The sequence below is a fragment of the Nanorana parkeri genome, unplaced genomic scaffold, assembly GCF_000935625.1.
Source record: "Nanorana parkeri isolate BGI_ZX_2015 unplaced genomic scaffold, ASM93562v1 scaffold876, whole genome shotgun sequence".
NCBI lineage: Eukaryota > Metazoa > Chordata > Amphibia > Anura > Dicroglossidae > Nanorana > Nanorana parkeri.
Window position 1 is genome coordinate 326,148 of NW_017307144.1, and position 27,563 is coordinate 353,710.

The following is a 27,563-nucleotide window of genomic DNA, read 5'->3' on the forward strand; positions in this document are numbered from 1 at the left end:
AATAAGGTGAATGTGAAAAAAGATACCAATGTTTTAGCAGTAACAAACCTTGTTGGTAATGTGCAACATCCATCAGCCGTTAGTCGGACTTGTGTTTCATAGCTGTCTGGCGGGCATACAACCTGTTGAACTGGAGGGCACTCCACAGTACTGCAATCGACGCTGAAAACTTAAAGAGAACATAGGGGTTATGATGTGAAGCATACAGCAGGCAGTGCGACACTAAGGCCCCATTCACACTGAGCGACATGGAAATCGCGCGACATTGAGCGACGTGTCGCGCGACTTCTTCCTATTGGGCTGTATGCAATCGGGAGCAATATCGCTCAAAATCGCTCAAAAAAAGGGTCATGTAGGAGCGACAAGCTACCAGCGACGAGCTACAAGCGATATTGAGCGATATTGAGCGACGAGATGTGAACAGCTACATTGAAATGTATTGGTGAAGCTACATAGAGCAATATAGCGCGGAAATATGAGCGATATCGCTGCAAAAATCGCTCCATAAATCGCTCAATGTGAACGGGGCCTAAATGGTGACACTTGCTAAAAAAAATGCTCATCAAGTTCAACAAAAATATGACTATGAGAGATCAAAACAGCTTTATGTAATACCTCTGCATATGTTAGATCAATTTAGCGAAGTGTGAATTAACACAGCTAAACTAAATTCCAATACTGTGAGTAAAGAAATGATTGCCTCTTTATATATCTGTTCTTCAAAGCCATCAATTTAGGTTGGATTTACACACGTGTTGTGTTAACATTCATTTTAAATGTCTGCCCAACTCACATTCCCATGCACCTTCAATCAACACCTCTATGTTGCAGAACACCACAATGTATAGTAATGCACTACCATACATCGTGGTGTTCAGTGTTTGAGAAAAACTGTGCAGGTAAATGGAGGTGTTGGTGGAGGAAGAGCAGCTTCAAGTAGATCCAAAGATTTTGGTTCAGCAGAAGCCTTGCACAGTATAATGGCGAGGCAGAGGCAATGTTTTCTATATTTATTCACAAAGGATAACTCCAGCAAAAGTGTGATTTTTTTTAGTTTTGGATACAGGGAGTTAAATATCTCTCAGGTGTCTATTTCTGTCTTTCACACTTGGGGATTCTAACTCACCTCCTGTCTCTGTGACGCACAAAGCATGTGCACATGGGAAGTTAAGTTGTCACTGGGATGTTTTAACCATGCTTCACTTTACTAAAAATACAATTTTGTTGTTGCCTGTGTCCCTGAGATTCCTGAACACTTCTTTTCCTAAAAGACTAAAAAAAAAAAAAAAAAAACACTAAGCCTTATTCACCGCTTTATATTACTCCCATTCAAGTAATTTCTGAAAACAGGCTGGATGCAAACACATGTAATAGGATTCAGGCCTTGTGATAGGCCACTCAGGCACCACATTGCAGAAGGTAGAGGGGAGTGTAGCGTGTGTCCCATATCCAGAAGTACAGGATTTCTGATGCAGCTCCAGCAGTGTTGATTTAAAGCACATTAAGCAAGCAAAATATTATTATACTATAAGCGTTTGATTACAGCTAGTTAACCGCTCATTATTAGAGCTGCAGCTAACGATTATTTTCAAAATCGATTAGTTAGCCGATTATTAGGTTCAATTAATCGGTTAATCGGATAAACAATAAAATAAAGTTTAAAAAATGGCTCCAGTGATGGGACTACTAGTTTGTATTGAGGTTGTAGTCCATCACAGGAGCAAGCTTGAGCGGTGGAAGTAAAAAAGAAAAAAGATAGTGTGGTGTGCAATATAGTGAAATGGAAAGTGTAAAATTATACAGCAATGCATGCAGAATGGCACCGGCTGTAGAGGACTGCAAAAGCACATTATACAGCGCAATGCAGAATACCGCCAGCTATAGAGGAATACAACACATCCTAGCAATAGTACAATATAGCTGGCGGTATTCTGCATTGCGCTGCATAATGTACTATTGCTAGGTTTTGTAGTCCTGTATAGCTGGTGGTATTTAGCATTATACCACTTTATAACGTACTATTGCTGGGATTTGTTGTAGTCCTCTATAGCTGGTGGTATTCCGCATTGCGCTGTATAATGTACTATTGCTAGGTTTTGTAGTCCTGTATAGCTGGTGGTATTTAGCATTGTAACACTTTATAATGTATTATTGCTGGGATTTGTTGTACTCCTCTATAGCTGGTGGTATTCCGCATTGCACTGTATAATGTATTATTGCTGTGACTTGTAGTCCTCTGTACAGCGCAATACAGAATATCACCAGCTATAGAGGAGTACAACAAATCCCAGCAATACATTATACATACAGTGTATAATGTATTTGTGGGATTTGTATTCCTATGTATAATATACAGCACAATGTACCATCAGCTATAGAGAAATACAAATCCCAGCAACACCTGCTCCTCCTTACTACATCTCCCCGCGTCCCTTGCCGATCGTGGATGTGGATGGGCAGGAAATGTGACGCGGGGAGGAGGTGCGGCGTGTGGCGCGTGAATGCGAGCGGGTCTGGCAGCGGCAAGCGTGAGGTGGGGAGGAGGTGCGGCGCACAGCGTGCGGAGCTGTGAACAGGGCCAACTGATCGGAAGCCGATTAATCGATTATTGAAAAAGTTGACAACTTTTTCAATAATCGATTATAATCGATTATGTCGATTAGTTGTTGCAGCCCTACTCATTATCATTGTGTGTTTGATCCAAGGTAGTTGAATTTGGGTTACTTTTACAATTGAATGCCTTTAAAGTTGAGTGTTCTATAACTTCTAACTTGCAAATGATTTATTAGTATTAAATGCTTTACTTTTGCAAGCCATAAATAATACTAACAATAGATTTCTTTGAAACTCACATCTCATTTCTGGCTTGCAAAATATGACACATTTTCAATATAGAATGATAGATGCTTTGGAAAGGGATGTCAGAACGTTAGCTTATAAATGGTTTGGGATAACAATACTAAACCTTGTAGCCTTACAGGGTTGAATTCTCAACATTTTTCTTTACAGAGCACCTCTCTATCAATGACATATTAATCCTGATATGTTACATAGTATTTGAGGTTGAATAAAGACATAAGTCCATCAAGTCCAACCTATTGCGTGTATGCATATGTGTTACAACAAAATAAATAAAAAATTGTAGGTTGAAGATGAAAACACTGGATGACTAAATGATGCCAAATTTGGGGCATTTTACTCCTGAAGTGTTTTGTAATGACACATTTTTATTCTATACAAGGTCCACTTTAAGCTGTAATCCAAAGCTCCAAAAATGTATAAGAACGTCTCAAAGCGAGCAAAATTGTCTTTTTTTGGGGGGTAACAGTAGAGTATCAGCATGATACTACTTTTCTCTTAACTGTAGTTGTATGTATGGTTCATATTTTCAGTACAGGATGCAAGGTAGCTGCCATGTATTTTCACTGAGAAATACATACTTATTTATATGACTTTGTATAAGAAACCAGTGCTCAGTGATTTTGTTGATTCATTTGCCATTCACTGTGATATCACTCATAGCTGTGAATTAATGTGTTAGCAATCTACGCAAAGTTTTCCTCCACCTAGCTTACTTCTGAGCAGTTCAGATTTAAAACCACCACAACACCATATCTTAATAAATAAAATAAAAATCTGACAAATGCTGTCCTACTTTTTTTGTGTTTTAAACTCTTAGGATAGGTTTACACCACAGAGTCCCCATGTCAGCATATGATGTACAGTGCATGTGTTTTTGCATGTGCTATGTTACGATGTTGGCATGTATTATGGAACTTTTTCCTTATTTGTGTTTTTTTTGACACTTTTAATCTAATCTGTCACAACGTGCAGGCTACCTATTTTTTTATTATTATTATTTTTTTTTTAACAGTGCACACTAACACACTGCATTGAGTGAACAGTCACAATACAAAATAAAGCTTTCTTTCTCGTCCATTTGTTGATACTGTGTTGACCAACACAGCCCAACAAATGTGTTAACAAGCTTTTTCATGAGTTGCAGTCTATATATCTAATTGTAAATAAATAGATCCATATAAATAGAAAGTATTAAAAAAAAAGGGCTAGTAATGATTAAACATGTTTGTGTTCGATTAATCGAAATGTTTTTAATCGATTAATCAATTCATTTCAATTAATTATAACGCACATACAGATCCAACTACATTGGCCAATACACATACAGCACAGCAATGAAGTAATAAAATGAACTAGGATCACACTAATCCAGCACGTTATTAATCTCACGTGCCCCACTCAATATGGCCGCCACTTGGGGCAACTCAGAATAATAACGTGCTGGATTAGTGTGATCCTAGTTCATTGTATTACTTCATTGCTGTGCTGTATGTGTATAGGCCAATGCCTTGGCTGGCGCCCGTGCAGAAAGTTTCTTGGGCATACTCACTGGCCCAAGTGGCTCCGTCGGCTAATGAAGGGGGAGGAGTCCGGTGACGTCACAAACACCGTCACCTGGCTCCTCCCCCTTCCCTTCGTTAGCCGTCACGGACATCGACGTCACCGGACTCCTCCCCCTTCCCTTTGTTAGCCGACAGAGCCACTTGGGGAAGGGGCGAGTCCGGTGACGTCTTTGTCCGTGATGTCACCGGATCGCCGACGGGACTCCCGGAAGCCGGCGGAGAGGTGAGTGTTTTCATTAGCGATCAAATTAATTTTAAATCGATCAAAAAGTTTAAAGATTAATCGAGAAATTAATCTTTAATTTCCAAAGCCCTATTAAAAAACAATACATAGTAATTTGCTCAGCCAAATAAAAAGCTATGGCAGATATATGGGACCTGGTTTTAGTAGCAAGAAAAGAACCCTTTCCACTATGCACACACATTAAATACACATGAACATGCACTTAAAACCCCAACACATTTAAACATTTTTGTGAGAAGAAACCCTGCAGAATATAATTATGGTAGTTTTTCAGGCAATATTTGTTTTGTATGAAACATGATATTTGCACTACCACATCTATATTTTCAGCCCAGAAATTGTCATGTGGCTGTAAAACAGTGAAAAGTCATAGCACCCAAACTTGGACATAGTCAACATTTACAGGGTTATTCACAAAGCTGCCGAAGGCAGCCAAGTGAATAACCCACCCGAAGTGAAGTGAGCCGAACGCTGTCCGGCTATTCACTTCAGGCTTGTACATAGCTTTCACAGGCCGGTAAAGTGCCCGTCCCACTGCCCAACACCACCACCGTTTTTACCGGGCTCCACTGTCCCTCCTGAGGGCCCAGAACCAGCATCTCGGGTGTCTGCGAGAAGTTGGGGAGGAGAGCGGCACACTTATGTCCACTGATCTCCTCCCCGCTCTATGGGACCGAGAGCAATGAGCATCACATCACTTCCGGTCCCTTAGCTGTCATTGCTGGGCTACTGAAGCCCAGCTATAAGCTATTGAAGTGTGATCTGCAGTTCAATTGCTTATTTCAAGTGTAAAGGTGATACCGGGGTCTTTTGGACCTCCAGTATCACCTTAAAGAGGACCTGTCACTGCCAATATACTATCACATGTTGGGCTTGGAAGCAATTAACATTTAAAATAAATAAATGTAAAAATAATTTTAAAAAGTAAAGTCCCCCGCAAGCCTGCACATCTTCATGTAAGCATGCTTTTACATATGAAAACGCTGATCACACTACACATGTTGGGTCATCCACGCACACCGGAGTGAGAGCAAACATTTTTAACCTGGGCATGTTGGGTATTTATTTATTCATTGTAACCTCATCTTTTATATTTTATTTAAAAAAGTGTATTTTATTGTGCTTTAGGGAAAAATGTTGGGGTTTGATAAGGAGTTGTGCTAATGTTGTGCAACATACAAATTTGCAACTGGCAGCATTTTATTCTATAGGGTCTTGGCTTTCAGAAAATACATAATGTTTGGGGGTTTTAAGTACTTTCAGGACTTAAATGTGGATTATATCATGTAAACAAAAAAAAGGTCTATCATGAAGGGGTTAAACGGGCCCACTGCCATTGACGTATGTCTTACGTTAAGTGGCAGCAAAAGGGTTTAACTCCAAAACATTATGGGGGGATTTATCAAAAATGGAGCAGACAAAATCTGGAGCAGTTGCCTATGGTGACCAATCTGCTTTTCTCTTCAGCTTTGAAAATGAAAGGTGGATGCTGGTTGGTTGCCATGCACAACTGCTCCAGATTTTCTCGGCTCCATTTTTGATAAATTACCCTCTATGTATTTTCTAGAAGCAGAGACCCTGTAGAATAAACTGCTACTGTTAATCAAATCTATATTTTAAGAAAAAAATACACTCATACACATTTAATTTAGTTCACACAAACACAATGCAATGCCCAGGCACTGATTATGTAAAACCCATTCATGTGCATTGGGGTTATACCTGTAAGATGTGGGGACTGTGCACTGTACTGTGCATGCTCTGCAGTCAGTGCAAAGATTTTAACATTTCTAGCAGGTAAGTCGAAGAGTTTTTGGCAAAGAAAACTTATAAAGTTCCCACTAAGACCCCGTTCACACTGAGCGATTTATCGTGCGATTTCAGCTCCAAAATCGCTCAAATATCAGCTCAATGTAGCTTGTCCAATACATTTCAATGGAACTGTTCACATCTCACAGCTCAATGTGGCCTGTAGCTCGTCGCTCAAGCTTGTAGCTCGAACATGACCTATTTTTCGGCGGATTTTGTACGATTTGGCCCAATAGACGTTAATGGTGTAGCTCATTGTCGCACTATGTCGCGCTACAGAAGTGTCACTTTTGCACAGAAATATAAGGAAGGAATGATGTCACATCAAGACCGCTTTTGATTGATTACAGCCCAATGTAGCAGCTACGAAGTCCCTGCGAAAAGTCAGGGAAAAAAACAGAATGTGCACTGTAGCTTAATGTAGCTCAGCTCAAAATCGCTCTGAAAAAAAGAGCTTTTTTTTGGATGCAGCTCAGTGTGAATGGGTTCTAACAAAAGACCATACTTGCTGACATTTTTTCCAGTGTTTACTGTTTTAAAGAGCTACAGTTGGATCTACTAGATGCCTGTGCCAAAGTAGCAATGATAGCTAAAGGAATATTTTCTTTTTTTTTCTTAAACCATTCTATTGTTTATGAGAGCAGAAGAAGAAAATATTACCAGCTATTTATGAAACTACATACTGGGGTCTAAGGTGTCATTTCTAGCACAATCCCTTTTCCTCTAAACACACTTTAATTCTCCACCTTGAAACTTAATAAACATTAAATTGTGTTTTCAAGCTTTGCCTTCTACAATAAGCACAATGAATTCACCTTTACACTTAACAATAGAAAAAAAAAATTTAAAACATAGTAATATGTTTAGGTAGTTTTAAACACTCAAACTTGTTTTCCAATAATAAATCCAGATCAAACAAATATATATCGCCTTGCAACATATTTCTATATTTTACCCTTACCCACTTATCCATCATTTCTCTTAACAGCTGGCTCCAACTCTCCTAGTTCTGTTTCCCTGAACCTCCTGTTCAGTACAAGATCACAGGGACAGAAGGGACAGCACAGTCTCCAGCAGCTTTGCATCTACTACCTGGGAAAGGGAGGAGCAGAAAGCGTGGAGTATGGCTGTGCCTGTTTTTGGACACACACACAGCTTACTAGCACACACAAGGGTGGCTCCACAGGACCAGGAAAGGAGCCACCCTAAAAAAGGATATGAGGGCCAGTGCTCAGGGGACCAGTTGATTCTTCAGGAAACTACAACTTTTAAACATCAAGCAGATGCCATTTTAAGTGATTAAATCAGCATCTGAAAAAAAGCTTAAAAAGGTTTTGACTTGTATATCACTTTAAAGAGAAGGTTAGTGTATTTTCCGTTTTATATATATATTGAGAATAAATGAGAATATTGCTTCTTTGTTTTACGTTCCATATTTGTTGCAATGCATGTTAGACACTGACTTGCAAATTGCCCCTTGTTTGAGGAGGAGCGTCGACAATAGTACGTAGCACTTTACAAAGTGCACATTCACATCAGTCTATCATATAGAATGTGCTTATCACCCCTGCCGGATGACCAATATTTAGCAAAACAATGCTAATAATTCAGAAAACGTTACAGAAAATATGTTGATTAGTCAGCTAAGATCTGACCAATAGGGCTTTGATACTTTAAAAGCCTATCGTCCGCCCGTTGTAAAAAAAAACACGGACAGATGGATGGCAACCTACTATCAGAAGGTGGACATAACTTTACGTCTTTTTTTTAGTCCCGCTGTAAATGTAAACAGCTACCGGCTGTTCCATACAAGCGTTCGGGTGACTAGACAGCCATCCGATGGCTTGTATGATAACACACCGCTGTCCCCCCTACAAGCCTGGAACGGTCACAACAGCTGCTGACACTGTAAATGGAGGCGAGATCAGCATTCCCCCACTTTCTGATCTCTCCTCCGATGCTTGGAGGTGGATGTGATGTGCATTACATCACTTCAACCTTTAGCTGTTATTTTATCTGGCTGCTATAGCCAGAAAATAAGCTGGTGAAGCACTTATAAAAGGTAAATATGCATTGGGTGCGTCAAAGTGCAAAAACAACGATTATGCCACACATTACATATCACCGCGAATGTCAGAGTGAGGGCAATAATTATAGGGCCATTGAAAGAGAACTATGGGGTAAGTATTTTTCTCCATAGTTTTCTTGAGGGTCACGGGAGGGCATATACTGTAATGCCCCCCCCCCGACCCAAAGCTCAGTATATCGTGAGCTACAGCTCGCGGTATACTGAGACGGATCACAACAATGCTGTTGAGATGTACCCAGCTGGCTGATTGACAGCGGGCTCTGCCTATCTAGAGGCAGAGCCAGCTGTACCCGCCCCCTTCCCTGTCTGTTCCTCCAGTCAGTGCTGGAGGATCGGAGCAGGGGGCGGTGACCGACAGTCACCACTCTTTGCAGGGAGATGATCGAGAAGTGAGCGAGCAACGTCATGTGTTTGCTCACTTCTCAATCTATTGAGCCGACGTGTGAGCTCAAACTATGAGGATGACTGATTTTCACTCACCTCATAGTTCTCCTTTAAAGCTTTTAAAGTGTCATCTATGGCCAATTTTAGGTATGGTAGTTTTTTGTGATTTTTGTGGGCCCACTAAATGTTAAAATTGGAAATGTTTGTTGTCTATTTACCTGGCATGACCCCATCTTTTATATTTTGGCAAAAATCTGGGTAATAATAAAAAGTTTATTTTTTAACATAATGTAGGGATTTTTTTCAAAATGTTCTGTACTTTTTTCATTGTATAGTAAAAAAAAAAAAAAAGTGATAATTATATACCACCAAAAGAAAGCTCTATCTATCCCCAAAAAATGGTATACAATTAATTTCAGTACAGCGTTGCAGGACTGAATAAATGTCAAAGTGCTGCAACGCTGAATACTAAAAAATAGCCTGGACAGGAAGGAGATTTAACACCCCAGTCAGTGGTTAAACGATAAAGTCAAAGTAAAATTAAAATAAGGAAATATGTGCTATTTACTCATGTGCAACTTCTCCTACAAATAACTGAATATATAATAATCCTCTTAAATGGGACTGAAAAAAAAACTAGAACAACAAACAGCAGTCATGGTTAAAAGATTCTAATGTGAATGATGTAAAAAGTGTGCAGTTAACTGTGTAGAAAATGTTGACACTTTTTCATTAGCAAAGGTTACACCTTCAAGGCGGTTAGAAAAATGTTCAAATGGAAATGGATAACAGCTCTTTTTGAAAGTTAAATGCACTTTAAGACAAAGTGCTCTTTACCTGTTTGCCCCTTTGCGCTGACCTAAAGTAACCCACCCTCCCTGTCCACAGTTGCATACTTACTTCTTTCCTATGGACATGGCCTCCGGGGGTTGTTTACATCCAGTTGTGAACTAAAGTTCCAGTTGTGAACTACAGTGCACAGCGCTAAGTATTAAACCCAGTGCTGTAAATCTTGCTGTGCTACGGGGCTGTGTTCCAAAGGCAGAGACAAAGGAATACAGTGGTAGACAGCCCCATAGAATTCTATTGGTATGGAATCTTAGCTCATCCAGGATGTAAACAAACACCGGAGGCCACCACCGCTGGATCCAGGCAAGTATGCATCTGTGAAGGGTGGATACTTTAGGTCAGTGCAAAGAGACAAACAGGACAAGTTCAATTTGTCATAAAGTGCACTTATCCTTCAAAACAGTCACAAGTACTTCAGTATATGCTGTAAATGTAGTAGGTGTTATGGTGATGCAAATGCAAACAACACTTCAAGAAGCTTCAGGCATAAAAAGCAATTTCAAGCAGAAAGTGAAAGCAAACTGTGAGCTACTAGTGTTGTACAGTATGTACTGTCTAAACTCAAAGTCTACTTAGTTTACCTTAAATGTAATTAAATGCAGTTAACTGGAGCCAGGATCTAGACCTGACATGGTCCCTAGCAAAATGTACTCCCTAACGTCTTTGCTTAGCAAATTCTTCTATCTCTGCTTTATGAGTCACCTGTGCTATTGCAACTTTCAAGACAATTTTAAATCTAAACGGTGGCACAGAGAAACTTTTTATGACTGACAATTGTAACATCAAGCTTTCAGTATATCAATGACTACAATGAGCATGGAGCGGGTGTTTTGGGTATTCCCTCTCTTCTACCATAAGCAGATCTCAGATTACTGACAAAAGAGACAGGGGTGGACTTGAGCATTAACGTGCAGGGATGGAAGTGCATCCAATGCATGGATGAAAATACTGAGCAATTCATTGTAAGGATAAGCTGGGAAATAAAACACAAGTTGTATTACCTGGTTTGCATTCATACAAGTCACAACATTCCCCTGGCTTGCCTGAGGCTTTGGACACAAGTATATTGAGATAGCCAGGCTGGCAGACTTTTCTCAAGCATCCAGCTGGACTACATACACATCGGCTGGGCAGGGGGCAGCATTCGCCAGGAGGTGCATAGCCTTCGATGAGGACAGAGTCCTCCGCACATCTTGGAGAAAACTGTACTTCACACCGGGCTATTGAGCAGTCAGGCTTTTCATCTGCAATAAAAGATTAAAGGCAACATTAATTCATATAGTATGCACTAAATAATGAAACCATATAAATGTATTTAAGCACAAAACAGGACTAGTGCATCTAAATATACATAAAAAACAGTACTTTTTAAAGTTCTAAACATTCCTTTTGCAAAAACATCAAATGCCCTTAAATAATAGTTACACTGTTTTAAAGTTGCATTACTTTTATTAACAACATTATGCTTTAGACACATTTTCTGCATCGTACAGTCAGAGGGGTTAATTGTTCTACTGGTTCAGCAATGCAGCTTTCTATGTCACCACTCCATCACCAACTCCAGCCTCCTCATTGGACAGTGAATCAAAATCATTACCTCTATCCACTGAGCAGAGCTAAAAAGCTGTAAAGCTGCTTTAGGAAATCGTAAGGTCTTGTTCACACAGACTCCAGCTTGTATAAGAGCAGTGTCAACAACAAGCTTTTACAGAACATTTTCAGAGCTTTCTACTAGCTATGTTGAAGCATTTAAGCACCTTCAGCTCCAGCATGGCAATGTTAAATAGTAATGTGAGTATTATTGATTACAATGCTGCATTAATTTGTGTCATTTGTTTTAAGACAATATCAAGAAAACAGGAGAACTCTTTTATAAGTGATTGACAAATTGTAGGTGTATTATGGAAACTGCTATTATTTCATTGCTAAGTGCCTTAAAACAGCAGACAGTTCCAAGACTCATTTCAGACACATGCATACATAATATGATACCATTTTCAGGCACTGGAATTCACATCAACATATTATTTTGTTCCACTATTTATTGACAAGCTCTATGACCACAGAAGACCATAAACCTGCAATTAAGATGATGGGTACGCACACTCATACCTGAATTCATTAATATTAATAATGATGATCATAGCAATATATATGCTAATAGAAACTACCTTATAGGTTGACAGGTTCAACATGGGCAACACTTTGCCCTTGAAGGAACATCATATTATGTCAGCAGAATCTGCAGTACATGACTCGCTAGAAAATAAGAGAAGGACCAAAAATATGTGTTTTTCTCCCTTCACAAACCATAAAGACATGTCTCTTTATCTAATAGCACTGACTTACAGACAATTTGCAACAAATGTAAAAACAAAAAACCCCCACAAGATAATACTTGTTTATTATCGTTGATGTTTAGGTGGTCCCCAAGTAGTAAAATCGTATTATCGTTGATGTTTAGGTGGTCCCCAAGTAGTAAAAATGTATATAATTATGTATTTAATATGATGTCACTGTTAAATGTAAAGCAAAACAAAGTCTTTATATATTTTATGCAGCCATACTTTTGTGTACATTAGCAAAGCTTTCTATATTGTTTTAGTTCCAATTTGTTAGAGGACTAAGGTTCATATCTATGTGATGCGAGTGGCTGCATTGCATGTTGCAATGTTAGGTGCTCTGTAATGCCATTATTTCTTGTATTGCACCATATCTAATGGTAACATATTATCATGTGATATGGTGCATTGATTTTTTTAAAAAGTACACACAGTTCAGTGCAATATAGCTGCAGTAAGCAGCACATTCAAATAAATGGGCTGCGTATCACAGCACACCACAAGTGCACCCTGCAGTACCTCTGTCATGTTGCATTGCAGAGGTGTGTACGAGAGCTAAGGGTTCATTCACATAATCAGCTATTGCTCGCTATATACTGAGAGTGTCGCAGCGGGGACGGATCCCGACAATGTTGTCGAGATCCACCCAGCTGGCTGATTTACAGCAGGCTCTGCCTTTCTAGAGGCAGAGCCAGCTGTGCCCGCCCCTTCCCCTGTCTGGAGCACTGGAGGATCTGAGAGGGGAGTGAGAACCCCTGCGGGGAGCGGTGACTGACAGTCACCACTCTCTGCAGGGAGATGATCGGAAAGTGAGCAAGCGATGGTATGTGTTCGCTCACTTCCTGATCAATAGCAGACATGTGACAGTTTCAATGTCACACATCGGCATGAACTATGAGGATGTGTAAATCACTTACCTCATAGTTCTCCTTTAACTCCTTTGCGACCAGTGACATACATAGTATGCATAGTCACCACCAATATGCTATCACATGGGGGGCTTGTAATATGTGATAGCTCAGCTCTGTCCTGGCTTTTCATGCCAGGATAGGATATATCTGTCAAGATGGCAGATTGTTTGGCCAGACGTGGAAGCCAGAAGCAGAGTTTGGCCTACTAAGCTTCATGTTTCTAGGTGGAAAAATGTTTGTTGCTTTTTATTATTGTATTATTATTTCAAGGTAAACTTAGCCTTTAAGTAAAGCTTAAAGCGGACCTTTACACTCAAAAATCAAATTATACCAATGCATGCCTCTATGTATGATGATTAATAATAACAAAGACATGTCAGGTGTAAAATACTGTGATTTGCAGAGCATTCACTTCCTGCTTTGAAATTGCAAAATGACTTCAGTTTGCCAAAGCAATGCACACTGGGATTGCCTTGTCACCAGCAGAACATTCCTGGGAAATCTCCTCTGTAATCTCATGAGATCTCAGAGAAAGGCATGTTCCTCTCCTGAGATGATGTGCCTGGTCACATGTGCCAGAAATCCAGGCAGTAAAAGGAGAGCTAGTAATCTGCCCTTAGTAAACATGACCACTGTCAGAAGACTGGAGTAGAAAAGAGAAACAAGGAATGCAAATGATTCAAAGTCCTGCAATTATCTAGAAGTATGTGTTTGTAGATTGTCAGACACATTTCTAAAGGTGTGTTTGTTGTTATTTTAAAGATATGAGTAAAAGTCCCCTTTAACAAGAACCGAATACACAATCCTTTCTAAACAATGATTCATAGTCACACAAATATCACTGATGTTATGTTAGGTGAACACTGAAGACTTGGGCTAACTAAAAGACAGTCTTCACTGAACCTTTTCACTAATGCTTTTTGAAATGAGCAGCAAATGAGTTGGAAACAGGAGAACATCATAGATCAGGGACATAATCAAATATGAATTCAAAAAAGTTTGTACTTGTGTATTCAGCAGCGTAATGTCAAGCAGTGTATTAGAAATCTCAATGAGATGTAAAAGGTTTTATCTATTCCATGATAATATTTTGCTTCTATGCAGTACTGCATTTCCTTTCAATACAATATTAAAACACTGCTACGTTTTTCAAAACATCAACTTAAATAATCAAATGTATAAGAAACAATTATAGTATATGTTGTTATGAATTCTAAATTAAAATAATTAACCTTAAATATTGATTGAAATTGTAAAACAAAAAAACAAAACGTGGGTACTAAAATATTCTGTGTGATGAAAGTGTATGTACAGTAAACCCCAAACTTGTTTCTTTAGATAGAGTATAGAAAGGTTAAAATCTCTATCAAGAACATCTTTGACATTTGCATCCTGCTAGGGAGATCACCCTTTACAGAAGAAACAAATGAGATAAAGCTCTTCAAAGTTAACAGATCTCCCGTCTTTGAGAGTTTCCACAAGAACAGGTGTCCACGTTAACTAACCTTTTCCCTATTCTAATTATATATATTGAAACATTTTAGGGTGTCTACACCAGTCAGTCGAAACGGACAACAGCCTTGAAATTTATGTTAATTTTTTTTAGGAACAGACAGAGCTTTCTTTTGGTGGTATATAATCACCACTGGGGTTTTTTATGTTTTACTATATAATGAAAAAAGTACCGTAAATTTTAAAAAAATTAAAATGTTTTCCCTATGTTATGTTAAAAAAACATTTTATTTGTTTCCATATTTTTGGTAAAATCTAAAAGACGAGTCCACGCCGGTAAATAGACACCAAACATGCCAAGCCTTAAAATTGTGGGCGCCCCCAAAATTGCAAAAAACTACCACAGTTTTTGTTTTTTTATGCTTCAATTTTGTTTTACTCTTTTTTTATTTTTACATTTAACATTATTGCCATCACAAAGGGGGCTAATAATTCCCCTATGTGATAGCTAGTTTACATGACAGGTCTTCTTTATGGAGACATCAGGGGTCTCTCCAAGACCCCTAATGTCACCTAGGGACCCCCAGAGAAGCTGCTGAAGCAGATACATGCTTCAGCAGCTTCTCACCAGCATCTGTAGCTGGGAATGACAGCTGAATGCGGAAGTGATCAAATATTCGGGGACCGCAGAGGAGATCAGAGGGAGGTGGTGTACTGATCTTCCTTTGATCTCCTGTCACAAAGCAGCTGTGCCAGTGCCGGTCCCGGCCGAACGGGCACAGCGGATCTCGGGACCGGTAATGCCAGTGGCGACTGCTAATACAAGCGGTCAGGCATCTCTATTGAACACAATGCTTACGGCCGGGAAGCTACTCGTCAGGCTCCAGCGTCCTCTCGTCGCAGACGAGTGGATTTTTCAAACCCTGCATAGGATCCTCGCACACGGCCAGGACATACAGCTATAACTATTACAAAATATAGGGTTAAGAGTATCTTTTTATTTTTCCAATCTATTATCTGTTCTAATCTATTAACAGCCTTTCACAGCTCTTGTTTTCTAAATGATGACAAACTCCGAACTATTATGGAAATGATCTTTAGACCAACAGAATGTGAGGAAAAGCTATACAGTTACAGAACATAATTAAGTGTTTAGGAAAGTAAACAGTACTTTGGTATCTCTGTACTCTTGCTATTCACATCCTATCTAAGAAGCCAAGGCTGGCCATGGATGATCTTTATTGCTGCATCAGTGAAGTAACTTAATCAGGGGGTTTAAGCTTTCTGGAGCAGCAAGGGGAGGTATAAATAGAACTGCTCGACATAACTAAAAATCAGGAAGCTTTACAATGTGTTCATTCACAGCTAACAGCAGCTCACATTGTGATGGTGACACAGGAGGCAGCAGGATTAGTTATTTTTTCCTGTCACAAGTTTCAAAGTTCAAATGCACGTAAACATAAGTGGAAGTAGCATTTCCTATGCTTATGAAAATAAATAAATTTAGAATTTGTCAGTCAAATTTGACTAAGCATTATACAGGTGTATGTGTGCTGGTCAAGTGAACCTGTCAGCCATTGCATAAATATGTTAATATTTTAAAAACATTGTTTCTTTCTATAGTTATAGTTTTATACATACATGTTATCATTACTTGCACAAGCTCTGCTCCCTGCTTTGCAGTGCTACCCAATAGCTGTGCTCTACTACATCTTCTTACAATGCATTCCATGTGTGGGTGATATCTTATCTCAACAACTTGGAAGATAGAAACAAAAGGGATTGCATTCAGCCAGTGAGAGCTCTGTTAGGGATCATTTACAATTTCAAACATTTTCAAAATATGCTCACTGAAAATTCACTAGACATTCACTTTAAAAGTAAAAAACCTGCCTAAAGGATGCATCACAAGCTGGTTGCTAGTACCTTCACTAGTCAGGAAACCCTCTCATGACCCTCTCAAGCTGCAGTTACATAATCAATAAGACTGGAAAAAGGTCAAATGACAATCTAAATTATTGTGCCTTGGTAGCCAATATAGGTTTTCTCATCAGGCAGGGGAATAGAAGTTGGAGCGGCTTATATCAAAAGTCACGAAAGTGAGGCCACAGTAACAAAATTAACTCATGAAACCTATGAACTAAAAGGTTAAATATGAGTTTCCAGCAATTGTGTCCATTTAAAATGAAATAATCTAGATGTGTAACTACTGTGAACTCATAGGATGTTGCTACTTTGAGAACTCAACTATTTCTACCCATGGGGGTTTAGCACTATAGCGTGTCAATTCACATAACAATAATGGACAGCACCACCAAAGATATATAACGCATTAACCCATATGCCACACAATATACGACATTGGGACATCAAAGGTATGATCCCATGTCTGCTACTGAATCAGTTTAAATTGCCTGGGCTAGATCTGTTCCAAATTCTTACAGAGAAGACATTATCAATGAGAAGCTCTTGGAAGTTCTTTTTGGTTTTATGATGATGGCACAAATACCTGACACTGTAAACAAGATGCTCAATTTCACACTCATGAATAGAAGGGAGTGACTAACTTAACACACATCCAATGTAATGTGAAATTAGCTTTATATGAGCTATTAAAATATTTATGTCAGCATATATATTTAAGTATATACATTGTAAAATTGAAAGATGTTTGGCCTTGTTCAATTTTTGCTTTATATACTGTCCAGTATTCTACATTACATGATAGATTCTGCAGATAACATAAATTCTTGTGTTATTACTGGTAAGAAAAAGAATGTGAGGAGGAATGTAGCCCATTATTTCTTTCAAAACTAACATAAAACTATTTCCTGCTACAAATCATCTTCATAAAAACTAACAACAGTCAAACAGGAAACATGCATGCATTTATAAAGACCAATATATAGTAAAGAAATAACAATATATAAATGGGGAAATAATAGGGATATAGGGAAAGAAACTCCAGAACATCTGCTTGCAGCAAAACTCACAACAAAACCTTTTTTTTCTGGATAGTGGGGTAGACGTAGAAGTTCTGTTAGGTTTTAACTTTTGTCTCTCCATTTAAGAGGTTGTCTCCTTACTTCCGGTGTGTTAACTCAGACAGAAAGTAGAGTATGGAGGGACTAGAACCTGTCAGATTTTTGTTGAAATCTGCACCCCCACTGGGGAAATGTTCCCTCACAGGCTGCTCCCTAACTACCCAGAAAGTAAACAGCATCTCAAAAGGGACATGCTTTTAAAAAAGACTACTTTCAACGCCCATTTTCCACCTTTGCAGAGGTAGAAGTGTACATAAAGCAGGCATATGCAGTTGATGTATATGAAAACAGAAACTTCGATTTTTTTTTTTTTGTTAGCTTTCCTCTTCATAACCACATTGAAATGTCTGCCTTTATGCTGTGCGAACAATGTGAACAACACCCTGGTGTCAGACTGAATTTTCTGTGGAGAAAATTGTTGTTAATTTAATGTTTAGTCTGCAGGCCTAATAAAACCTTAATAAAAAAAAAAAAGAAGAAAGCCTGAAATGCGAGTCATGAAAATGTGCACATGTATACATCATCACTGTACCTCTTCATTACCACAATAAATGCAAATAACTTACAAAGGTGGAAATGGACTAAGGTTTTCTTGTCTCCAACTGGTGATACTCTGCACACTTCTTGTCCTGCTGATCAAAGCAAGTGAAAACATACCAAATAAGGGACTTGTTTTCACCTTTCTTAAAATCAGTATACTAATATGTTTATACAAATTTTACTTTTGTGTTACTATGAGCTCCAGAACTACTTGTAATATACATATTATTCATACATGATTATATAGAAGATTTACAGGTGGACTGCAGAAAAGCCTACAATACACACATAAAGCATCATTGAAGTATTGCACCATTTCACTTTACACCCGTTAGAAGATCTGGTGAATGGGTACCCTACTTGTTAAGTTTTTAATGCATGTGGGAAATAAAATACATACAGTTGTAGCTCCTTGTGTTTCCTCTTTTGAATAAAGTATCAGCACTAAAAAGCTTCACAAAGCCACATTCAAACCTTCCTTGGAGAGGAAGTTACATTGTGCATGGTTGGGTTAGGATATTTGCCAGTGGGACTTTATGAACTTTGTGGAATAAAGCAAACTTAAACAAAACAGCCTGCTCCCTACCTGCAGAGCGGAGCCTTACTCAATATGTGGAAGCAGTAATCTTTTTACAGAGGTCAAACACACCTTTTGCTGAGTCTCAGCCAGAGCACTCCAATCAGCAGGCAGAATGTGCTTTGCTGATTGCAAACCAATAGGTCTGACTCAGCATGGAGCATGTCCAACATTCTGTTTGCCTGAGGAAGGGGCCGCACGGTCTTGAAACGTTGCTAAGGAGATGTGCGTTATCACAGTCAATAAACAGCATTGACTTTAATATCATGGAGTGTGAGTGACTACTTTTATTCATCAACATTTGTAGAGAGACTGCTACTTCCACAAATAGAGCAAGGGTCCTTTCTCTGCAGCATACAGGCATGGGACAAATAGAAATCTATTTAGGCTGTGGATGATTTCTAAAACTTTTGTTTTGAGGCCTCCGTAATGCATTTAGCTAAAGTTCATTTGGCTTTAATACGATGGTCAGCCTCGCTGACCAAAAGTAAAAAGGGAGGTAGGACAAAGCACTGACCTGTATTACCAATAAACTCACATCTGGACTTTATAGAAAGCAAATAATATCACCACTACAGAGTATACCTGTGAGGAATATTAAACTGAGCTGTAAACAATTATTGGAGTTGCCTGGTTTTGGGGAATGATTTATTGGCATATTAAAAGCCCTTACAGAAACAATGATACAATAGTTAAAAGGAGAACTTTGGGGTAAGTGTTTTCCCCATAATTCTCCTTAGGGTCACAGGAGGACATAAACTAGCACCTTCCCGTGACCCAAAGCTCAGTATATCGCTAGCTACAGCTCGCGGTATACTGAGACGAACGCAGCCGGGACAGATCCCAACATTACTGTCGAGATCCACCCAGCTGCGTGACAGCTGGCTCCCTTCATCTAGAGGCAGAGCCAGCTGTACCCGCCCCCTCCCCCCATCCGTTCCGCCAGTCAGCGCTGGATGATCGGACTGGGGGCATCCCTGCAGGGAGCCGTGAGTGACAGTCACGGCTCTCTACAGGGACATGATCGAGAAGTGAGCTAGCAACGGTATGTGTTCGCTCACTTCCCGGTCTATTGATCCGACGTGTGACAGTTTCATTGTCACACGTCGGCTCGAACTATGAGGCTGAGTGATTTTCACTCACCTCATAATTCTCCTTTAAGTTATATTTAGAGATCTTAACAGCTCTGCTATTCTTAGAAGCACTTTTAATATTTTGAGATAGGACCTGAATGTGCACCTTAGGGGTATGAAAGCAACAAGACAGACTGCTCTGAAAATAATATAAAAGAAGAAAGCAGTCACATTTCTTTTGTGAAATCCTCATAAAATTAAAGATTTATTGAACAGACTTTTTAATGGATAACATTTAAACTTACAGCATCAGGACCTGACCTTTTGGTGGGCCAGGTGTTTATCACCAGTAGGTCAACACATACCTTTATCATCGTGCATGTCAAGTTTATTATTGTCATTCCAAAATATAGAAATCAAAATGCTTTCCATTGTATGACTACTTATGTTGACTTAATTTAATTAAGAGTAGTAGAAGAAATTGTTTTCAATTTTCTTAAATTACTTTAAATATTTATGTGTTGCCTCTTCAAAAACATCAGTCAGCACACTTTGATATCCAGCTGGTAGTTGAAGGTACATCAAGTTTTCAGCTATCCATTTTGTATGATAAATCAGAACGTTGAAGTGTAGGTTTTTCAGCGTTGAGATTGACTCTGGGGGTTATCAGGCCTTTACTGATGTAGTATCTCCTTATATGAGCTCCTGTTTACCAGTGTCCCCTGTTAATAGATGTGCAGGTGTTTCCTATGCTTCTGCCTGCCAAGTCCGAGCATTGATCAGATTTTCTTTTCGAGCATGGATCTAACAAGCTTTTGAAAGTATAAGGCTGTATGATGTGCCTTTTTCTCTCTCCCCTCTGCTTTATCTTTTTTGCTAATGTTCTTTTTTTAAGTACTGATAAGTAAAAAGAGTCTCCACCTGGAATTCCATGAATTCTCAAGCACTGCACATTGAGATTTTGGACATCACCCCAGTAGCTACCTGGTGTGGTGTTCTAACATAATTTCAGGACTTGGGGAGAAATCTCCAGTTGTTTTACAGTACTGTGGCTGGCTGAATGCGCAAGTGCAGCACAGGAGTCCATAAATGTTATGTTTTTTATTATATGAAAACAAATGTGGCTGTTAAATTTCTGGACCGAACGTTATATGAGAAGACATATGGCTGTAATATGGACCCGCACATGCGCATTACAGGCATATAGCCTGTAACATTTATGAACTTGCAGTGATTGAGAATTTATGGATTTCCAGGTGGAGGCTCTTTTTACCTATCAGTATATTATTTTACTTTTAATAGTTCTTTATTGAAGTCAAGTGAAGCATACATAACAAAATGCATATAACATAACCAACTTAACATCCAGGATACAGTATGCTTTGTAATATAATTTCCTTTTATAGGGAGGTTAGGAGTAAGGGTAGGATGACAAAACAAGTGAAAAAAGAGAGGAGGGGAGGAAGGAGGGAAGACAAGGTATGGACCAGTTATGTGTCAGGCAATATTAGAGATCAAACAATGCAGTATGGATGTACAATCCATTTTCTCCAAGCTGAGAGGAATATGGGATATGAGTTATTTTTCATGGCAAACATCTTTTCATAGGAATATTGGGTGTTAACTAATGAAATCAGGTCAATCATGTTAGGAGGAGTTGTTTGTAACCATCCCTGGTTAATCAACAATTTAGCTTCATAGTGAATATGCACAACAATAGTGCGAGTTGCCGGTGGGAAAATATCAATATTAATATGCAGTAGGGTGAGTTCTGGGGATGGAGAGAGAGAAAAATGGGAGATACAGTATATTCTTTTGATTGATTGATTAACATTATATGAAAAGCCATGCAGCTGTAGCATTTTTAGACTTGCATATTATTTGAGAAGCTACAAAGCTGTAAGATTTCTGGACACGCACAATATATGAGAAGCTATGTGGCTGCAATATTTTTGGACCCGCACATGCACAGTAGCCTGTGAGATTTCTGGACTCCATGAGCCTGAGAAAACATGTGGCTGTAAAATTTCTGGACCCGCACATGCGCAGTAGCCTGTGATATTTCTGGACTTGCACTACACACGTCCCTGGAAGTCCAGAAATCTCACAGGTCAGGAGAAGTGATAGAACACTGGGAAATTAAGCTATATCTTCCCACCGTCAAAATCTGTCAATGAACCTTTTATATGTTATCAAATTTTCCCTAATATTAAAATGTTTTACATTATATTTGGCATGTGTTAATTCCAGAATACTTGTTTATAGCATTTTACATACCAGAGTTTAAAGCAAGACTTTAAAAGAAAGATTTTTAATTCTGTTCAGTAAGCTTTGTGATTCAAACACACCTACTACACAACTTTGCAGCTCCCATTGTTAACTATTCACTACCAGCCTGTTTATTGGTTGGTGAATCAACATCATTAAAGGAGAACTATGACATGAGTGATTTCCACTCACGTCATTGTTCTAAGCCGACCTGTGACAATGAGACTGTCACAGGTCGGCTCAGTAGATCGGGAGGTGAGGGAAAACATACCGGGTTCCCTCACCTCTCGATCCCATCACAGCTCTCTGCCGTGACAGGGGGAGGGGCTGGATTCCCCTCTCCCCGCTCCGATCTGCCAGCGCTGACTGGCGGAACGGACAGGGGAGGGGGCGGGTACAGCTGGCTGTGCCTCTAGATAGGCAGAGCCAGCTGTCACTCACGCAGCTGGGCGGATCCCGTCATCTAAGTCGGGATCCGCTCCAGGTGCGTCGTCTCAGTATACCGCGAGCTGTAGCTCGCGGTATACTGAGCTTAGGGTGACGGGAGGATGCTAGTTTGTGTCCTCCCGTTACCCCAAGGAGAACTATGGGGAAAAACACTGACCCCATAGTTCTCCTTTAAATGGTGATTCTTTGTTCAGTAAGCTAGCAAGTGATAAAGGAATCAGTAAAATGTGACTAGAAAGTTGAAGCGAGATCCTCCTCACTGTGCTATGGGACAGAAGTGTGAAATGCAAAGCAGGCTGAGCAGGAAGACAAATGATTTGGCAGACAAAGCTGTTAATGCATATGTATTTTAACTTTGGATTTAATTGTTAACCTGGACTATGTGTATTTGGCATCTTAACGTTTCTTATAGCGCTACCCAAGAACCACCAGACCCATGGCACTCTAATATGAAAATAGTGTATTAATCTAGGAAGCAATAGTCTCATATAGCATGCCCCTAGCATATTACTGTTGACCATTGAGGCTGTCAAATTACACCTGTAAGCCGTAACAGTGCTGGAAGGGGGTGCAATAACCAATTTTATTTGCCTGAAAAATCTAGAGCTGTTAACATTTGCACAGTGTTCTTAAATGTTCAAGTGGCCATAGACAATCAGGTAACAGAGCTTTGCTGTTCCTTGATATAGCATACAAATTTTAGCAAAACTGCTAGATTTTGCAATTGACTACATTAAGTCTAAATTTCTACCTCTCAGCTAAAATCAAAATAAATAATGATTCAACAGTTTCCAGCTGCAGAGGGGCACAAGGCAGGGCTTCCCACTGTCCATGTTGGCATTTGCCCTTGCTAACAAGCCTTTGGTGTCTCTAATTTGAAATTCTCCTGACATTATGATATTTAGGTGGTTGGCAGAAGACAATAAAGATGTGTGCGGATAATACTGTCCTTTTCCTGGCAGATACTTGCTCCTTCTTGAAGCATGTGAAGTGGAAATACACTTTAAGCACAATGAAGCTTAGTGGTGCCATGTTTTGCTTTGTCCTATCTCTCTTTAATTTTCAGGATACCCTTTGGTTAATGTCTCTAATGGTTTGCTATCCCTTATCTGGTTGGAGTATCTATGGAGTTTCCAAATCTCTTCTTTTATTTACTAAATCACATAAAATGTATTGCTCATGATAACTGTTGCTATGCTTCCTGTCTTTTCCTTTGCATGCACTCCAAATGTCTTGGCTGTTTGTATCTTTACAGTTCCATAGTTTAAAACTGCAAGTTTGTGGTTTCATTTTATGAAAATATTTTTTTTTTTAAAGATACAAAGTATTGTGTTCCCTGAAACCACCTCACAACAGAATTGTTCCCTGCAGGACATAAGGAATCTGCAGTGACGTTTGAAACCAATTATGTCATTGTCTGTCAAACCTGCAGTATAAAATTGAAAACATACAATGCACGGAGAAGTATGGTTCAGGTCTTGCACAAATTAATCAATGATCTTTCTTTTCTCTTAGTTTTTTGTGTTAATACAGACATTGCCAAACTTGGAACAGGTTGCTAATGGAGTTATTTCATGTATGCTTAATGTGCCCTTTGTTCTAAAACTATTAAGATGCAAGTTCCCCTCATAAGGTATATCACAGCAGTAATACCACAGGTGCACTTACCCATGTAATGTCTTTTCAGTTCTGTTCACCATCTGTTTCCAGCTTTGGTTTAAATATCAAGATGGTTACGCACAGATATGCAACAGAGTTGTCTCTCTCTCTCTCTTTTTTTTTTTTTTTTATAAAGCAGCCGTTTTATTTTGTTGCAAGTAATCATTTCAAAAATCCTAATATTAAATGAAACGGTCCAAAATCATAGACGACAAAAGCACAAACACATATTTCTGAAATGAATCAGTATGTAAACTATTTTTGCTTGTATATTGTTTAAAGCAGTGGTGTATCCAGGGCATGGCATACATGCCCTGGGTGCCACTTGAATGGGAGCTGCTGCTTCGATGATCAGCAAATGTTCCCTAACCCACGGAGACAGTAGACTGTCCGGCAGTTTAACTAACCCACATCAGCAGGGGTTGAATAATGACTGGTGTCTTGGCAACCAACCACCAGCAGCCAGGGACTTAAATGATTACAGTGGGACCCACAGGGAGTCTCCCCTTACAGAGCAGGGGTGTGGAATTCCTATCGCCCGACGCCCGGGACATGCAGTTTCGGGCGCCGGGCGAGTAGTTTTTTTGTACACTTAGCCCCGCTCCGGACAAGCAGAGCTAAATGTACAGTGTGGAGCCGCCGCTTGTTTTCAAGTGATCTGATCACTTGTATGAAACAAGAGGCGGCGATTCTGTCCACACCGCGCCCCCCCTTCCCCCGTGGTTTTCGGGGTCCCTCCTCTAGCGGACCCGAAACCACGGAACATGAGCTCACCATAGAGCAGACGAAAAACTAAAAAAAAGTGACAATGCAAAAAAAAAAAACCCGTTCCCCCCGCCATCTGCATGCAAATAAACGCACGCATAGGACATTGTGTGTGTGCGTTGAGTGCTGCCGCCATTTCACTGTGCCGTATTGTGGTAGCGAGGCAGCAGAACTCTCCCACACGCACAATGTGCATTAAAGGGCAAGTTCACTTTCCCAGGTAATATGGTAAAATGGAATTAGCCGATCAAATCAGGCACCTGTCTCTCCCAAAACCCCCACCCCCCGGCTATACTTACCTTTCGGCAAACAGTCCTTACCCTCCGCCGGTACAGGTGTACTGTCCTTACCCCGTACTGTCCAGCGCAGTCCTGCCCTATGCATTTTGAATTTCGCTCGCAAATTGCAAGCACTCACTGAGAAGCGCTATTTAGCACAGACCAATACAGTTTTGATTAGGGATGCACAGATACAGAGTATTTGGAAAAGTACTTGTACTCGCCCAAATGCTCGATATCTTCTCCAATACCTGAACTTCTGGTCAGAGGAAGACTTCCTCTGACCGGCAGTGCCGGAGGGGAACATGGAGCCAGCTTCCCGTGCAATCAGGAAGCGGGTCAGTGACTAATGACCCGTCTCCCAGTTTCCTGATTGGCCAGGAAGCCAGCTCCTTGCTGATTGGCTGGGAAGCAAGCTTCCCAGCCAATCAGCATCGAGCTGGCTTCCTGGCCAATCAGGTCATTACTCGCCGCCCGGTTTTCTGATTGGCCAGGAAGCTGGCTCGATGCTGATTGGCCGGGAAACCGGCTTCCAAGCCATTCACAATCAAGCCGGCCAAACATGGAGTCGGCTTCCCTGGCAGTCAGGAAGCCGGGTAGCATCTCATTACCCGCTGCCCGGCTTCCTGATTGCCGGGAAGCCTGCTCCATGCAAACGGAAGCACCGATACTCGGTGAGTACCGAAAGCAAAATATCGGTACTCTATACCCAAAAACCGGTATTGGTGCATCCCTCGTTTTATTTAAAACTATTTTTTTTTTGTATTGGGACAAGTAGATTGTTATGCAGGACAAGTACATTTGGCCCCCGCTTTAGCCCTTGGACAAGTAGTTTTTTCAAAAATTTCCACACCCCTGCAGAGTGTGATGTACAGGGGAACTCTGGGGACTCTGATGAAAGGAGGGACTCTGATGAAAGGAGGGACTCTGATGAAAGGAGGGACTCTGATGCAAGTATGACTTGTATTTTTGAGTTGATATTATGGTAAATGTATCTAAACTATGGGTGTCTGTTTTTGAAAAGGCAATAGCAAAAAGTTCCCCAGCACACTCAGAAGCCAGCATGCAAAAAAACTTGTCTCACCGCTAAGGTTAAAAACAGAGGTTTAGATACACGTCTTCTGCAGAAAATGTGAAAGCTGCAAAGCCACGCCAAGGCACCTCTATATAGTGCGGTCCTAACTCTCCGCCATTTGTTTTGCTTGACCATTTTTGAAAAAGGGGCACAATTTCCCTGCTTGCCATAGGCACCATCATCTATAGATAACCCTCTATAGTTTCACCCTTTTAGTGCCAAGCCCCTGGGAAGTATTTTAACCTCAGCTGGCCATACCATTTTGGCAATGTTTCCCATTGTTTTGATTTTCTACTGCTGTGTTGCTAGCATTTGTAAGAGAACCCCCAAACAATATATTTTCTGAAAGCACAGGCCTGGTAGAATAAAAAACAGATGGTGCTACTGATTTTGTAGGCCCTGTGATAATTGTTCAAATGTTTGACAAATCAATAATAAACCAATCAAAATATGCAATTAAATTTATAAAAGCACGCTAAAATCAGTATCCGTGCACACAAAAAAAAATGTTTCCGACTAAATCTAAAACTGTATTGAGTAAATAAATATTTGTAAATTTTAAATTGCGCATTTTTGCAAAACGGTAAAACAATGAAGTATTGCATTCACACATACACAATCACACAAAAAGGTTGAACTTGATGGACCTGTGTCTTTATTCAACCTCAAATATTATGTAACTATGTAACGCAAAACTGTAAATAAGTGATTTATGTTAAACATTGTTTGTGCACTGTGTTAGTGTGTGTGTGTTGTGATAAAATGATACAGATGTACATTTGATCGCAACACAGCATATAACAACAGTTTAATTTAACTTTGTGGCAGCACATGGCAATGTGGTAAGCTCCTTAACTCTAATAAGTGACAACACTGATTTTGTGCTGGGCCAGATCATAATCTTCCTAGCTGGATGGCACACAGACCCACAACTTAAGGCCAAAAAGGTTATTTAGCAAATTCCACTAACTGCAGTGTTCAATGTGATGAACTAAGACAACCTGGTGCTGCTTAGGTCATATTTCCAGGTTCATCACTTCTAAAATGACTCCCACACCAGGACACACTATGTACTTCCACATACTCTCCTAGAATCCCTGTGTGTCTCACCCACACAATGTCCCGTCTTATATCAACAACCTGTTCATACTTATTTCAGACATCATCTCAGAGACCATAGGCTTGCCTAGGAATAGGAAACAAAGCTAAACCAAACCTTCACAATGGAAGAGAAGGAACACATGAATATGCTGCTAACCTTTAAAGGGTCTATCAAAGTCAACATTCAAGAGTTAAATAACAAAGTCAGATCTAGGTGGTATTGGAGTCCTAT

General features: G+C 39.8%; 1 protein-coding gene across 1 annotated transcript in view; it reads right to left on the reverse strand.

Annotated features, from left to right (window-relative positions):
• The window catches only part of CRIM1 (cysteine rich transmembrane BMP regulator 1), a 615,863-nt gene that overhangs the window by 306,884 nt on the left and 281,416 nt on the right, over positions 1–27,563 (reverse strand). The window contains exons 4-5 of the mRNA XM_018565709.1: positions 10,801–11,043; positions 49–169 (exon numbers count right to left, since the gene is read on the reverse strand). Of these exons, the coding sequence (XP_018421211.1) occupies positions 49–169; positions 10,801–11,043 (364 nt within the window). The remainder of the gene's footprint in view (positions 1–48; positions 170–10,800; positions 11,044–27,563) is intronic.